The sequence below is a fragment of the Giraffa tippelskirchi genome, chromosome 11 (assembly GCF_054371585.1).
Source record: "Giraffa tippelskirchi isolate mGirTip1 chromosome 11, T2T-mGirTip1v1.2.pri, whole genome shotgun sequence".
NCBI lineage: Eukaryota > Metazoa > Chordata > Mammalia > Artiodactyla > Giraffidae > Giraffa > Giraffa tippelskirchi.
The window spans coordinates 6,924,983-6,940,820 of record NC_137285.1 but is presented as its reverse complement, the minus strand read 5'-3'; the positions used below and the strand labels follow the sequence as shown (position 1 = coordinate 6,940,820).

The window sequence follows — 15,838 nt, the reverse complement described above, 5'->3', positions numbered from 1 at the left end:
CAGCAAACTCACAGACTTGCTTTAGAGGTTCCAAGGGGTCCCACTCAGACTTGGGCCCTCGTTGAGGAGGATTTTGCCTGGTTCAGACCACGCGTCTCCCAGGACAGCCTCTGGCCTCCAGAGAGGGATTGAAAGGTGGAAGGAGCTTCAAGGGGCTGCCGCTGACATGTTGCCTGGCACCGGCAGAAAAACTGAGGAAAACCAGTGAGAGGGCAATGGACCAATACCTGCCTTCCCAAAGTCCTGGCCCCCTGAGCCGAGCAGGAGATGACCCTAAGCACCTGCAAGGGCAGGACAGACAGACCTGGGAGAGCCGGGGGCCCTGCTGCGAGGTAATGAGTCTGTTCGTCCCAGAGGCTGGTGCCACTGGGCTGTAACCTTGCGATGTGCAGGGAGAAGAGACAGCAGAGAGCTTGGCGGTTGTGTTTCCTTCCTGCTGGGTCAATAAATGAATAAATGGACCATGAGCGGCCAAGTGGCTGTTGTAATATTAGATTCCATCAAAAGGAAGATCACAGAAGTGCACGGAGGGAGCTTCCTTCCACGTCTCCGCATCTCCCCGCTGGGAGCCGGGCTTGCTGTTGTCGTGGTCTGAGCGGAGGGAGGCGGGGAGGCCAGCAGCTGACACGTACTGCCTGTCCGCACCGTGGCCCGCCTCATTAAATTGGCACTTCGAACCCTATGAGCGAGGTGGTATTTTTATATCTCTCTCACACATTTTAAAGAGGCTTGCAAGAGGTGAAGTGACTTGCCCAAGGCTGGATGGCTTGGCGACAGGACATGTAATCAGTCTCTTAGACGCCAAAACCCATGCTCTCAGTCGAAATGCCAGTCTTTCTCAAGGCTCGAGTGCCCACGGATCACCCGGGGCTGCTGTTAAAATGCCCAACCTGAGTCAGCAGATCGGGGACAGGGCCTGAGAGTCTGCGTGTCTGACTGGCAGCATGATAGTGCGGCTGCTGCCAGCGATGCATGGACCTCGTGGGAGTGTGGCTGCCAGCACATCACACCCTCTCCTATTGCAGAGCTGCTGGAGTCACCAGTTGGGGAGATTTATGTTTTTAGGAGGAGGTCACACAGCGAGTGGGAAGTGGTTTGTTCAGGATTCAAGTCCACATCTGTCTCATCCGGAGTCTGTGTCTTCTAAAGTCTCTCCCCTCTGTTACACCTTTAGCTTGGCGCTCAGCCGGGGTTAGTTTTGCCCCTTGTGGAGTGTTTGTAGTATCCGGAGACGTTTTTGTTTGGCACAACTGAGGGACAGGGCGCCGCATCCATCTAGTGGGAGTGTCTCTCAGTATCCTGAAACGCCCAGGACCGCTCTCCTCCCCCCGCAACAGAGAATCATGTGGCCCCCGATGACAATATTATTGACGTTGAGAAACCCTGCACTTGAGCTCAGCCTCCTTCAGTCCAGAAAATCAAATCCACCCAGAGCCCCTCTCTGGAGAGTGCCTAGTGCCCTTGAATTAGGGGAGTCAGCGTTTGAAAGCATCCCACAAAAGCGGCATGAATCAGCGAGGATCATAACTAACAAAAATGTCCATTTCCCAGTCAGTGGGTGGAACTTTCCACTACTCTGAAATGAGGCCAGGGTGTTCAGGTCTCTGTCACATGCTCTTGCCTCGGCAGATGGAAGTCAATCAAGTCTAGAAATGACTGTCTTAATCTCCGGTCATTATCACGCCTGGCTGCCCAGTGTTGATTGGCGTCTTTTGCTGTTTGTATCATCCGTGCTGTTTTCTCGGACAGTAGCTCCCCGACCTCCACCTGTTTCTTGGCCAGACGGCATTGACTCTGGTCCAAGCCCGGGAAGGGGCTAGAATCCAGTATTGATTGCCAATACCAATAACTCCAGTCCGTGTTCTTCCTGATCAATTCTTGGGGAGACTGGATCTAATAATACAAGACTATTGATGAGAGTTTATTTACCTAGGGGAAGGGGTGGGAATTGCTTTCCCCACTTACTTGCCCAAGTTCATTCATGATGGTACTTTTGTTGAGAACGCCAGCTGGGGCTTTGGTCATGATGAAGCCATCAGATGTGTCTGAAAAAAGATCTGAAGAAGGAAGCAGTTTCGGATGCACCCAGTTCTTCACAGTTTACAGAGCACCTGAACGTGCGCCGGGCCTCACAGTGTTCTGGGTTGAAGATCAGGCAGGAACTGGATTGCTGCCTCCCGTGAGGTCGAGGGGACAGACTCAAGGGCGTGCTCACTGGTGCCTGGGGAGCCAGTGCGGAGGCGGGGCCCATTGCCAGGCCTCGAGTCCCCTGTGGGGCTCAGTCTCTCCCCTGTGTGGCTCAGTCTCTCCCCTGTGCGGCTCAGTCTCTCCCCTGTGTTGACCCTTGCTGGCCGTGCCTGCCTGGCACAGCTGGTGGGATGTGGTCCCTTTGGTCACTGCTGGCTTGGCTGACTTTACTCCTGGGCTGTCTTCCGACTTCTGGATCTGTAGGCAGTGTCTGCAGTCGGTGGCCAGGTCTCTCTTGGGATGTTCTAGACGCCTCTGGGTGCTGACAGGGACAAGACCTAACTTCCCCTGAGGGATTGGCACATTGGCAGTAATGGTTTTGTCTGAGAGCAGGAAAGAGGGATGATGTTTATCGAGCATAAAACTTACTATATTTTATGCATCATTTCAAGCACCTTCCATCTATGAATCCTCAGCTAGACCCACAGCGCAACGATGCTATCAGCACTCCCACTTTACAGATGAGACTGAAGGTCAGGGAGGTGGGGGACAGACTGCTCACAGTCATGCTAGAAGTGGTGGAGCTGTGTTGCAAGCCCATGTTTGTGTCAGTTGAGGGCCAATGGTGATAAGACTCCATACTGCCCCTACTGTCAATGTAGAACTGGGAGAATTTAAAGCTGAAGCATTTATGGGATGGCTTCTAAGTTCCAGATACTGCTTTAAGCATTTGGGATATTAGGCTGAGTACAGCCCTACTCAAAGGAGCTCAATATAGCAGGAAATTAGAAATTAATTACAGTCTTGTGGGGTGTGTGTTTAACCCAGGGACTTGTCTCAGTGCCCAGAGATGAAAGTGGCTGATTCTACCCAGGAGAGCCAGAGAGGTCATCCAGAAGAGGTGGCTATGGAATAAGTCTTGAAGGATGAATAAGAGTTCACTTGTCAGAGCAGAGAAGTGCATTCCAGGTGGAGGAGTGGTAGGAGCGAAGGCACAGAGGGGTGAAAGGGCACAACACGACTGGGTGCTGGTGAAGACTGTGGTGATTACTGATGTGTGGGTGCAGAGCGTGGGCAGTGGAAAGAGAGGAACCTTGGAAGGTGGGTTGAGAGAAAGACTCCGGAAGGCTTGCTCGGCTCAACTGCACAGTCTGAACTTGGGGAAGTGAAGAAGCACTGAGGCTCGTGAGCAGGAGAGGACTTGATCAGATTAAAGATTCTCCCCTAGGTGCTATGTGGAATATGGATTGGCGAGGGGGCTGGATTGAAGAGAGAAGGGCCAGTTTAAGACGACGAGAAGCTTCAGGAGATGGTGATGGACACTGAATTTACAAGGGGATGGAGAGCAGGGGAAAGAAGCAGAGACCAGGCCACTGTGTTGATGAGGTTCTTGAGGCTCAGAGGAGGGGCTGGGGGTACATTGTAATAAGTCATTCTCACACTTCAGCGTCTTTGGATGGAAATCCCAGAGGCCAGTTGAGAAGTTTCAAAGTCTGATCTCTCCATTTCTGCAGTCACGTGGGGTCGTGGGCTGGGGACATCAATGAGATTCATTTCCATTTAAATTGAAATAAGACATGTCAAAGGTGGCCTGATAATTACTGCCTGGAACAATGGCGCTCTGATGCAGGAAGCACAGTGTCAGTGTACTCCGTACAGAGAATTTCTCCATCTGAGACTTAATTACGTTGATATAATTATTCATCTGTCAGGAAAATCGGGTGGCACAGATATGTCATATTTGCGTTGGAGCAGAAAAAATGAAAAGTCTCTTTGGCTTTTTTCAGGAGGCAGTAGGTGGGTGGCTCTGGGAAGTGGGGAGCAGGGTGTTTGGAGTTCAGCCCAGGTCAGGATGCCTGTCTGCAGCAGCGGGCTTTGTGAGGGCACCCCCGGTGTCAGCCTTGAGAGGGTTAGACTCTGGTAACAGTTCTGTGCCCCTTCCTGAAGATGCTGTAGGAGAAGTCAGAGGCTGGGGGTGATTCTAGGGCTGGGAGGGCTATGAGCTCTGAGTAGTTGGAACTGTAAGGAACTGTAGAGAAGTTTTATTGGCAAACCTTGTGACCCTAAGACGCAAGGCAGACTTGCCTGCTGATGTCTCCAAGCCTGATCACGCTGCCCTCCCCCACCCCATCCTGCCAGCCCCAGAGACCCTCAGCCACATCCCCCTTGTATGTGTGAGGGTCTCCTGCCCTCCCAGGGAAGCTGTGCCTTCTGCCACGCCCCACATGTTGGGGGAAACATGGGACCCAAAGAATCAAGTGCAGAGCCCCCTTCTCAGACTGCAGCCCCAGCCCACGGCGCCGTTATTACTCAAGTAGCTGTAGCTGGGGTTTAGGCAAAAAGTGGCTTTATCCAAAGTGGGAGAGCAGAGAAAGGAGAGAGGAATGCTTGCTGACGGTGAGACGACCTGGGTGGGACTGGCTCAAGTTCTACTTCTGCTTCTGCCACCCTGGGGCCCAGCAGCCTTGGCCAGGTGGCGTCCTGCCCCGAGCCTCAGCCTGGGCCCCTGGTGTGTGATGTGCATGGTCCATGGATCTCTGCGTGCTGCCTGGATGTGCATAGTGAGTGCGCCTTAGACTGTCTACAGCCCGGCTCTTTATCTCCTAGATTCTGAACAGCCCAAGTCACCTAAAATATTAACTTTCCAGAAAGCGATAAAGACTCTGGGGCAATAGCTGGGGGCATTTTAAAACAATCAGCCTGAAACATGAGAAGGGAAGGGAAGAAAAGATGGCAAGCAGGTGCCCAGAGCCCCATGCACTCTTCTGCCTGGAGATTGATGGAGGGTCCTGGCAGGCAGCTGCGGGGGGGGGGGGGGGGTCAGGCGCCAAGGTCCCCTGCTTGTATAACTCCATTCTGCCTTTACTGTGAAACTCTTTTACCCAATCGTATGTCAGATAGATGTGTCTATACACACCTGTAGAAGTGAACACAGAATGGAAATACGGCAACATAGTCATTAAGAAGGATTGTCCCTCAGGTAACAGACCTAAGGGCATTTTTCTTCTATTTGGCCACGGATTGAACGTGTACCTCCTGCAGTAGAAGCACAGTATCTCAACCACTGGATTACCAGGGAAGTCACAGGGGCAATTTTTATTTTTTTTTAATATATTTTTTAAATTCTCTTTAGTGAACCCTATTAGAACCAGAAAAGAAAGGAAATTGTGTCTAAAAAAAAAAAAAATGAAAGATCCCATGATATTATATTAGTTTGTTCGGTTTGCCATAGCCCAGTACCACAAACCAGGTAGCTTGGTGAAACAACAGCATATTGTCTCACGTTCTGGACACGAGAAGTCTGAAATTAGCATGTTCACAGGGCCTTGCTCCCCTGAAGGTGCCAGAGAAAAAACTGTTCCATGCCTTTGACCTGGCAGTTTGCTGGCAACCTTTGATATTCCTACGATGCTGAATGCGTCCCTCCAGCCTTCTGTCTCCGTGCAGCGCTTTCCCTCAGAGTCTTCACTTTGTCTCCCCTCTCTTTGTGACCATCTCCTTTTCCAAATCTCCCTCCTCTTGTAAGGACACAGTCACTGGATGGGCCCATTCTCGTGACCTCGTTTTAACTGAAGTGCCTCTGTGAAGACCTTGTCTCCATGTACAGTTGCATTCTGAGCCACTGGGGATTAGGATTGCGACATATCTTGGGGCAGGGGAGAAGATACGTAACAGAACCTATAAACAGATGTGTTCCAAGAAATGAGAAGAAGTTCAGGATTCCTACAGGGTTTTCCTCGGAGGATGGGGGAGTCAATCGAGATGGGGCCTATGTGTGAAGAAATGTCCGTGTTACTGTGGGAGCCAGCTTCTGGGAGGGTTCTCAGTGGTCCCCATTTCTGCATCCATACCCCCATGTAGCCTTCTCCATCTTTTTTTTTTTTAAGTGTTTATGTATTTATTTGGCTGCACCGGATCCTAGTTGTGGTATGTGGGACCTTTGAGCTGCTTTGCAGCACATGGCATCTTTAGTTGGCAGCATGCAGGGTCTTTTTTTAGTTGCAGCACGCATACTCTAAGTTGTGGCATGTGGGATCTAGTTCCCTGACCAGGTATGGAACCTGGGCCCCCTGCACAGGGAGCACGGAGTCTTAGCCTCTAAACCACAGGGGATGTCTCAGCCTCCTCCATGTTGTGTCAGAGTTGGTTCGTATGACCAGTAGATTGTCAGCAGCGATGATATGTCCCTTTGAGGCTGGGTTCTAAAAGGTCTTTGACATTTGCCTTGTTCTTCCTTGGATCACTTGCTCTGGTAAAACCAGCAGCCACCATGTCATGCGGACACTCAAGCAGCTCAGCGGGGCCCTCATGGCAGGGGACTGAGGCCTCCAGCCAATAACCTTGTTGATGAACTTTCTTGGGAAGGACTCTCCAGCTTCCGGGAGGCCTTCAGACCAGTATAGCCCTGGCTGACATCTTCATTAGAACATCATGATAAAACTTGTATGAGTTTCCCATCGCCGTGGCAGCAAATCACCACAAACTTCATAGATTTAAAATGACACCATTTATTCTCTGTTAATGATAAGATCAGAAGTCCAAAATGAGTCTCACGGGGTTAAAGTCAAGGTGAAAGGAGGCCTGGTTCCTTCTGGAGGCCCCAAGGAATGACCCGTTCCTTGCATCCTCTGGCTTCTAGAGGCAGCCAGCATTTCTTGGCTCCTGGCTTCATCACTCTGATCGGGGATTCCATCATTACATCACTGCCTTCTTCCCCATGGAACCCCCTCGCCTCCCTTCTATAAGGACCCTTATAGTTACAATTAGGGGCCACCCAGAATATCCACATAATCCAGGATAATCTCTCATCGCAAGATTTTTTGATTTAGTGACATCTGCAAAATTCCCCTTGCCATCCAAATCCAACATATTCACACATATTCACATGTTTTGGGGATTAGGACGTGGGCATCTTTGGGGGCCTTACTCATCCTCCCTTAGACCGTGAGCCAGAACCACACAGATAAGCCACCTCTGAATTCCTGGCCCACAGAAAAGCGTGAGAGATAATGAATGATATTTGATATTTCAAAATGACTAGGTGTTGAGGCAATTTGTTATGTAGCAATAAATAACTAACGCAGACTGGAGGTTGTAATCTAGCATTTGGTTGTAACACTTGGCACTTATAATTCTGGATTTATTGCAGTGTCTTCCTTGAAATATGCAAGTAGAAAAGTGTGCAAATCGCAAAAGTATACAGTTGGTTGAGGTTTTTTTTACAGACCGAAAACACCCTCGTCTGTCTTTAATAATGAAGTCTGGGATGTAGCCCAGATGCTTTGGTGCTCTGCACTGGCAATTCTGCTGTGTCTTCTCAAATTCATTCTCACCCCTTCTCTGCTCTGAACTACAGAAAGCTGTTTTCCCAGCTTGCCTTCTGGTAGGTTCAGTGGCGGAAGGCAGTGACGGACAATAGAAAGATAAGAGGAGGAAAAGAACCAAGGTGTTCTGCCTCTCTCACACTACCTTGAGGAGGGGGGCAGACCTGGCCGCGGCTCAGGCTCTGTAAGCCTGTGTCCTGTTAGGGACCCTCCTCCCTGACAGCAGCTCCCACTGGGAAGCCCTGCCATTGCCTGACTTCTTGGCTTTTCCTTCCAGCCCAGGGTGAGCAGTGCCTTCCTGCTGTTGTTGCTAATCTCTTCTGGCTACTCATCTTCTTCACCTGGAAAACCAATTCCTCTGGTTGAATGATCTAGAGTGATTTCTATTTTCCTGACTAATACAGGCTTCCTTGGAGGCATTACATTAAATCCTTCTGACTTCAACAAAAAAAATCAGGTTCATAGAATTCATTTTCTGAAAAATGAGGCTATCCTCACTATACAGTCCCTGCAGGTTTCATCTTTTCAAAGTCTTCACTTGGAAAGAAGGAAACGGGAACATTTGTTACATATCAAGTATGAGCCACGGTATTAGGTATACCAATTGTACGCAGTTTTACACAATTTCACTTGTTCCTCACAATACTGTTTATCGTGGAATAATACTGTCACTTTAACAGATGAGAAACTGGAAGTCAGAAAGGGTTGGTGGCTCTTCGGAAGTCACACAGTACTTCAGGCTCACCTTGTCCTAAGGCCAGTGCTGCTCCTGCTGCTCCCACAGCGGTGGCGGTCTGCATCTCCCCCCAGCTGCCCACCAGGGTGTCTCCCTAGGTGTGGTGGGCTTCAGCTTCCCTCGGTCCCATAGAGCACCCATCAGTTTCAAGGAGAAATACCCCCTACCCCAACCAACTAATATAAGTTTCTTCTTTGAGGATTCAGGAGGCATTTCCAGGACGTTTGAGGTTATCTGAAGTGTTGGTGGGGTTGGCAGTTATAGTTGATGCTGGCGGATGGAGCAGAGGGCAGCCCCAGGGAGAAGCACTTAGCTGGGTGGTTCAGAGAGTGGACTCGGGCCCCACATTGCCCACGATCCATTAGACGTGCCTGCCGCAGGCGAAGAAAAGGGACAGGAGGGCTTGTGAGATTATTTCCTGCCCCTTTGGAAACAGGCAGGCCTGAGCTTGAACCTGTGTGTCACTGTCCAGCTGGGTGACTTTGGGATCTCTGACGAGTCTCTCTGTGTCTGTCGCATCATTAAAATACAGTAAAAAAAAATTTTGCAGGACTGTTATGAAGAGAGGGTATTGCCTAGTGACGACCAGCTTCTCCCTAGTCCTGCTTCCAGCTGGAGCTTGGGCTCCTTTTCAGCCTTGCACGAGCCTCTCTTGTTGCAGAGGGTGGGCTCTAGAGCATGCAGGCTCAGTAGCTGTGGCACACGGGCTTCTTTAGTTGTGGCTCATGGGCTTAGTTCGGAGAAGGCAATGGCAACCGACTCCAGTACTCTTGCCTGGAAAATCCCATGGATGGAGGAGCCTAGTAGGCTACAGTCTGTGGGGTCGCTAGGAGTTGGACACGACTGAGTGACTTCACTTTCATGCATTGGAGAAGGAAATGGCAACCCACTCCAGTATTCTTGCCTGGAGAATCCCAGGGACGGGGGAGCCTGGTGGGCTGCTGTCTATGGGGTCGCACAGTCAGACATGACTGAAGCAACTTAGCAGCAGCAGCAGCATGGGCTTAGTTGCCCAGCGGCAGGTGGGAGCTTAGTTCCCCAACCAGGGATCAAACGCACATCCCCTGCATTGGAAGGCAGATTCTTAACCATGGGACCACCAAGGACATCGCCTCAGCCTTAAATAAGAGAATCTGACGCATCATTTGGGGTTTTCTAAGGGGTGCCCCAGCTCTTTCTCAGAGTGGGACTGAACACGTCCTGCCAGTGCTCACTCCATTGACAGTATGGCTGGGGAGCTCTTGCCAGGGCACAAAGCACGGGGCCCTTACTTTCCCCCGTGGCCTTCTTCCTCCCAGGCACGTGACCTTTGCACAATTTAAGTGAAACCATGGTGGTTCCTCGTACCTCACCCCACAGAGGTAGTAATTCTGCTGCGACTTTGTTGTAGTATTCTTGGGTTACTTTTTATGGGTTTCTATTGTATATGACTCCAAAGGTTCTTATAAAGATGATGTGAGAGAAGGTTTTTCAGACACTTAGCGTCATACCTGCCCATGTGAGAGACAGAAATAAATAAGTTCATTTATTAATTATTCACAGATACTTGTTAACTACATGCTGTGTGTCAGACTGGGAATATTTGTGTGTGTATCTATAAATACACATGTGCACACACATTCACATATACACATTTATATATATTTACATTTATGTTTTCATATGCTATATGCATATGTTATATAAACATGCATTTTCTATATATTTCTACAGCTTATGTATGCGTGTATAATTTTTTTTAACACCAGGCTCTGTAAATAAAGTTTCTGTTTGTCTTTAGCACATCAAAAACAAATAACAAGATGATTTCTCCTCAGGTGTTGGGGATGTTTCCAGATAGTCTGCTGTATACTATAAACTGTGCTGTGCTGTGCTTAGTTGCTCAATCGTGTCCAACTCTGTGACCCCATGGACTGTAGCCCACCAGGCTCCTCTGTCCATGGGATTCTCCAGGCAGGAATACTAGAGTGGGTTGCCATGCCCTTCCCCAGGGGATCTTCCCAACCCAGGGATGGAATTCAGGTCTCCTGCATTGCAGGTGGATTCTTTACCATCTGAGTCACCAGGGAAGCCCATACTATAGGTGAAATTAACTTTGGGAAGCCTTGTAGAATACCCCCAAAGGTGAACAAGGCAACCTTCAGAGCCACAGAAAGTGACATATGAGAGTCCCGTGTGTCTGCAGACAGGAGAGGGACCTCTGAAGGTGGAGATGCCCTGGGCAGAGGAACCAGACAACGGTTTTAAATATTAGGCTCTAATTGAACCTCACAAGAGGAGACGATGTTAATTGCAGCCACTAATTATTGTATGAACTGCTCCCTACATGAGCAGCTCCACACAGCATGTTCCAGGGGGAGCAGCTTGGGCGTTTAACAAGGGTTGATGAGTCTCTTACACAATGCAAGAGGCCAGCACATATACATACCACATGGCTTGTGTTGATGTCTGCATGCATGGTGTGTATTGTGTGCAGCTAAGTGAGTATCACCCTGTCGCTCCTTTATTCGCCTCTTACAGTCATGCAGTAACACCATTCACTCAATCCTAAGACATCTTGAGTGCCTGCTCTGTTCTAGACTCAGCAATACAGGTAGATTAGGGCCCTAAAAGGATGATGCTCTGTGGAAGTTAGGATTTTGTCTATACCTCCTGCACCTGGATCAGTGCTGACACATAGTTCACGCTCAATAAATGTTTATTGAATGAATGGTATGTAATATGCATACCTACATACATATATATATATATGAATATATATTTTATGTTAGTGTTTTATGTCTGTTACAATGTATGTATCACTCCCAGGTGGCGCTAGTGTCAAAGAACCCGCCTGCTAATGCAGGAGATGTAAGACATGTGGGTTCGATCCCTGGGTCGGGAAGATCCGCTGGAGGAGAAAATGGCAACCCACTCCAGTATTCTTGCCTGGAGAATCCCATGGACAGAGGAGCCTGGCACACTGCAGTCCAGAGTGTCACGAAGAGTCAGACACGACTGAAGCTACTAAGCACACAATCACTATATTACAGCTACCGAGTAATATGGACATATGGGTTATTCATTAGTGGGTTTCTGTTGTATACATCTTACTATCTAAATAATTTTGTAACCTAATTTTTCCTCCAGCTTCTTCCTGCCCCATGTCCCCAAAAAAGGGAAAAACACAGAAGACCACAAGCTTACACCTGGCCTCAAACGCAGCCTCATTTGTGTAGTGGCAGTCCTGACCGATCGCTGGTCCGGGAGGTGGAAGAAGGCCTGGCCCTCCCTCGTGCCCTCTTCTCCTGGTGCCCCCCTCCCATGTCTCTCGAGCCGTCTCTGGCAGGGGCTTGTTCTGTCTGCCACCAAGAGACTGGTGGGGCCGCCGCATCCATTTCGCCTGATGACTTGGTCTCTGCAGTCAGCAGGCTGCCTGGTTTTCGAGCTGAAGCAGGAAAGGTGTGCCGATTGCTGATTACACAGTCTCTGAATTTCCCAAATCCGTCTTCTTGGGAGGTTTCCTCTGACTGTGATGTGCGTCCCCAGGCAAATTAGAGGGTGGAGCCCAGAGGGTAAGGGGCGTGGTGGAGACTGAGGTGGGTAGCAGCAGGTTCCCGGAACCACCTGCCTCATCCGTCTGTGGATGGTTTTCTTGCTCTGGACTCTCCTTGCTGTTTAGGTAACTCACCCTTTAAGCCACCCTTGCTTTCCACCCCTGCTTCTCCTCTGCAGATGGTGAAAAGCTTTCAGAGGCCTGCATTCCAGCCTCCTTATTCTCTGTGTGACCTTGGCAGACCACCTCAGTGCTGTGGGGACACCCACCCGGTTGCTACTTGTTCTCCTCTGAGAATTAAAAGATAGTAACGCCACTGCTGGCCAAGCCTTTCCTCTCTGCCACGCTCATTCTATGCTTACAGCAGCCCTGTGAAGGGGCCACTGCTGCCTCCATTTTACCCATGGGGATCAGAGAGGTTGAGTAACTTGCTGAAGGTCACAGCTTAGTCCCAGCCCAGAGCCCCCCGTCCCTGAGACCCAGCGCCTGCCCCATCCCTGTCCTCTGTCTTCCAGGAGGCCCCCTGCAGGTCAAGGTTGGAGGACCTTGTTCCCTCTGCATGATGTTGACATGGGCCAAGGTCACCCAAGCACAACTGGGAGGGGACATCTGGGCTCATCTCACTTGGTCCACGTGGTACAAAGGCTTCACCTGCGAACCCAAGACCTGGCTGCCGGACTTTGTGGTCTCTCAACTGTGTGACCGTGGGCGGGTCTTTTTGCTGCTCTGGTGCTCAGTCTCCTCATCTCTAAAAGGAACGTTCACTGTGTGCCTGGCATGGCCCTGAGAGGGCCGTTGGGTAGCATCTCTGTGTCTTACAAACACCAATGCCTCGTCCCCTCACCTCCCAGGGACACTGTCATCCTGGCCCACTAGCAAGGAGCTGAGCTCGGGCGGTGCTCCTGCCGTCTCCTGGTGTCTGGGTGAGCTGACAGGCACCCCCCTCACCGTCCCACAGTGTGTGATTTCCTCTGACAGTCCACCAACCTCCTGCCTGGGGGCCTCCACCTCAGACCACCTCTCGCCTCATCAGCACCGAGATGGGGATTTCACAGCTGGCAGTTTCAATCAGCTGTGATGTTCCACCAGCCCCTGTGTGTACCCCCCACCTCTCCACGCCACCCCTTCCTCGTCAACGAGCTTGACCCTTTGGCTTCCTTGGTCTTTGCTCACTCTCTCTCTCAAATTGAAAAAAAAAAGCACAATCAGGGAAAAGGCACAGACTTACAATACCGTGGATGGACCAGCTGGCCTGCCACAGGGAGCTAAGTGTGTCCCTGCAAAGGGAGCCCTGGGCCTTGCTGGCTTTCCCAGGGGCAGGCAGACAGAGCTCCAGAAAGGTCACTGGCCGGTGAATGAGGCAGACCAGAGGTCTGCCCCTTGGTGCCCCTAGTGACTTCCCTGGCCTCAGTTTCCTCATCTGCAAAAAAAAGCCACCCCAGGCTCAGAGAAGGGCTGTGAGCTGTTCACAGTCCTAGTGTTGGTGAGTCTCAGGGGGAGCTGAGAGCCATACTTAAACGGACCCACAGTTCTTACATTTTCACCCTTCACATTCTCATCAGTTGGTATATACCTGTTGCCTAAGACAACAGTCAAAAAGAAACTTGACCTAAGAGCAGCTTGAAGGAGAAATCCTATCCCTCACCCACCTTTGCTCCTATCGGTAAATGTTCTCAGCTCTCCACATGTTTTCCCAACTGCACGTGTGCTGTTTGCATGGAGACCTGGGCATAATATCTTCTGTTCTTTTCTGCTTGCTTGACATTATTTCGCAAAGGGTTCCCGCTGGCACCATCCTGATTGCTAATGTTGACTTCTGTCTGATCGCATCAGTGACGCACTGCACTGCGGTCTCCCTGCCAGTCCCCATGGCTGGGTGACGGGGCGGCTCTCAGGCTCTCGGTGTCATCAGTAGCTCCATTCCAAGCGTCCTTGGGTCCAGGGCCTTGCTCTGCCCTCCGCTTTTTTAATGTTTATTATTTATTTTACTGTTGGTTGCACTAGGTCTTCACTGCTGCACTCTCTCCAGTTGCAGTGCACGAGCTTCTCATTGTGGTGGCTCCTCGGGTTGCAGAGTACATGCTCTAGGCGCATGGGCTTCAGTAGTTGTGACGCACGGGCTTAGTTGCCCTGCGGCCTATGGGATCTTCCCGGACCAGGAGCCGAACTCATGTCCCCTGCATTGGCAGGTAGATTCTTAACCTCTGGACCAGTAGGGAAGCCCTGCTCTGCCTTTTGACTCTTCCCCCCGCTAGGATTAGCTCCCAGAAGGTGAGTCTCTGGGGTGAACCCAGGGTTTCTCAGGCTGGACACTGGTGACACTCGTGTGAAGTAATCAGTCCTCGGTGGTGCGGGCTGCTCTGTGAACTGAGGATGCTGGACAGCACCCTTGGCTTCTGCTCTGCTTGATGCCACCAGACCCCCACGTGACAACCAACAATGCCTCTACACAGCGTCCCTCGGAGGGCAGACTCACCCTCAGCCAACAGTCATTGTGCGAACGGGAAGCAGTGTGTGCAAAACGTTAACACGTGACAGTCAGAGGCTTTCCAGAGAGTCTGGATGAAATCTGATTAGGGCGGAAAGTACTGATGAGCACAGATGGAGTCCACTGCACCAAGCTTGAGTTCCAGCTCGAGTTCCGTTCAAGCCTTTGCTCCCCCAGGCCTCAACTCTTCATCTGTGAAATGGGGACAGTGATAGAGCTGCGAGCCAGGCTCGTGAGCACTGAGTGAGGGCAGGAGCCCAAAACGCTGAATGCAGCGCTGGGCGTGGAAAGATCTCAATACACGTCAGCGGTGCTGGCCAGCTCCAGAGGGAGCCCCACTTGGGTTTCTGTCTTTGCTTGTGCTGCCTTTGAGGGCAGAGGGAGGGTGGGGGTGTCTGGGTGACAGAGTTGAGAGGGACCCGCTCTTCTGCCCTCCCCGCAACTTCCCCCCGCATCCATCCCTGGGGCAGGACACAGCCTCCAGAACCAGCCTCAGCGGCTCTCCTGGGAAACATCACTGAGTCTTATTCATCACTCCGCCAGCCATCCAGGGTGTCCTGTGTGGGGTCGCGCAGGCCGGGTCCGGCATTTCTGGTGTGTGTGAGCGCCTGAGGCATCTATTTCCTCCTCTGAAGTCTGCAGCATCTGTCTGAGGCTCCATAAGCCCTTGCTTAGGGAGAGCTGCTTGTGGGTACCCACCGTGTCAGAGGGTCCCGGTGAACACCAGGCTCCTCCCCAGAGCTCTCAGAGGTGAGTGGGGGTCTCGCCCTGGGCCAGCATGTGCTGTGGTCTCTGTCCCCAGGAGAAGTATGTGGAGGAGCTCGCTGCGATACGACAGACCCTGCAGACTGACCTGGAAACGTCCATCCGACGGATCGCTGACCTGCAAGCAGCGTTGGAGGAGGTGGCGTCCAGCGACAGTGACACAGAGAGGTAACCTGCGAGGGGCCCGCAGGGCTGGGCCCGGAAGGGGGGCTGCGCCCTGGGGGGCCCTGTGGTCTTCCGTGGACAAGGCTCCCCTGTCCAGTCTGGGGGCCCTGGGACTCCGGCGCGCTGGGGTTGGGAGGATAACTGGCCGGCTTAGGCGAGCAGAGGCAGGATGCTCCCCGCTGGTGGTACCATCCTTGCTGTGGTGCTGGGCTGGTGACCGCTGCTCAGGGGTGTGTAGCCACCAGCTCCTCCGTGAAGGTGTTCATTCTCAGCATCAGTGTGATAACAGACCCAGTGGACTCACCATGTTCTGGTCTCTAAATGAAGGGCTTTATCTAAAACATCCTCAGTTGGTGCAAAAATAGCTTCCACACCAACATCCTGAGGATTTCTATGACGCCCTACTAATGTGCACAGCTGCTAAATTGCTGGTGAAATGGCAAATCCTGATCCTGCAGCCGCTTCCCAGCTCATGGTCACTTTTAGGGTCCCTGTTCCCCTCCGCCAGCCCCAGTTTTATTTGAGTTATGACGGGACCAGCGTCTATAATTACAAACCCCTGGCATCAATACCACCCGCTCCATGCTTGGGCTGGCTTCTCAGTTAATAGAAATGCTGGAGCTTTTGCATTAACTACA

At 51.2% G+C, this 15,838-nt stretch overlaps 1 protein-coding gene and 1 long non-coding RNA gene across 15 annotated transcripts in view; both read left to right on the top strand.

Annotated features, from left to right (window-relative positions):
• The window catches only part of MYO18B (myosin XVIIIB), a 242,951-nt gene that overhangs the window by 193,003 nt on the left and 34,110 nt on the right, over positions 1 to 15,838 (top strand). For all 14 annotated transcript variants that reach the window (XM_081542931.1, XM_081542926.1, XM_081542924.1 and 11 more), the window contains one exon: positions 15,073 to 15,203. In XM_081542931.1, coding sequence (XP_081399057.1) covers positions 15,073 to 15,203 — 131 coding nt within the window. The remainder of the gene's footprint in view (positions 1 to 15,072; positions 15,204 to 15,838) is intronic.
• LOC145526681 (uncharacterized) lies at positions 7,472 to 12,098 on the top strand. Its single transcript, XR_014069071.1, has 2 exons — positions 7,472 to 10,162; positions 11,196 to 12,098. It is a non-coding gene; the product is annotated as an uncharacterized LOC145526681 (long non-coding RNA).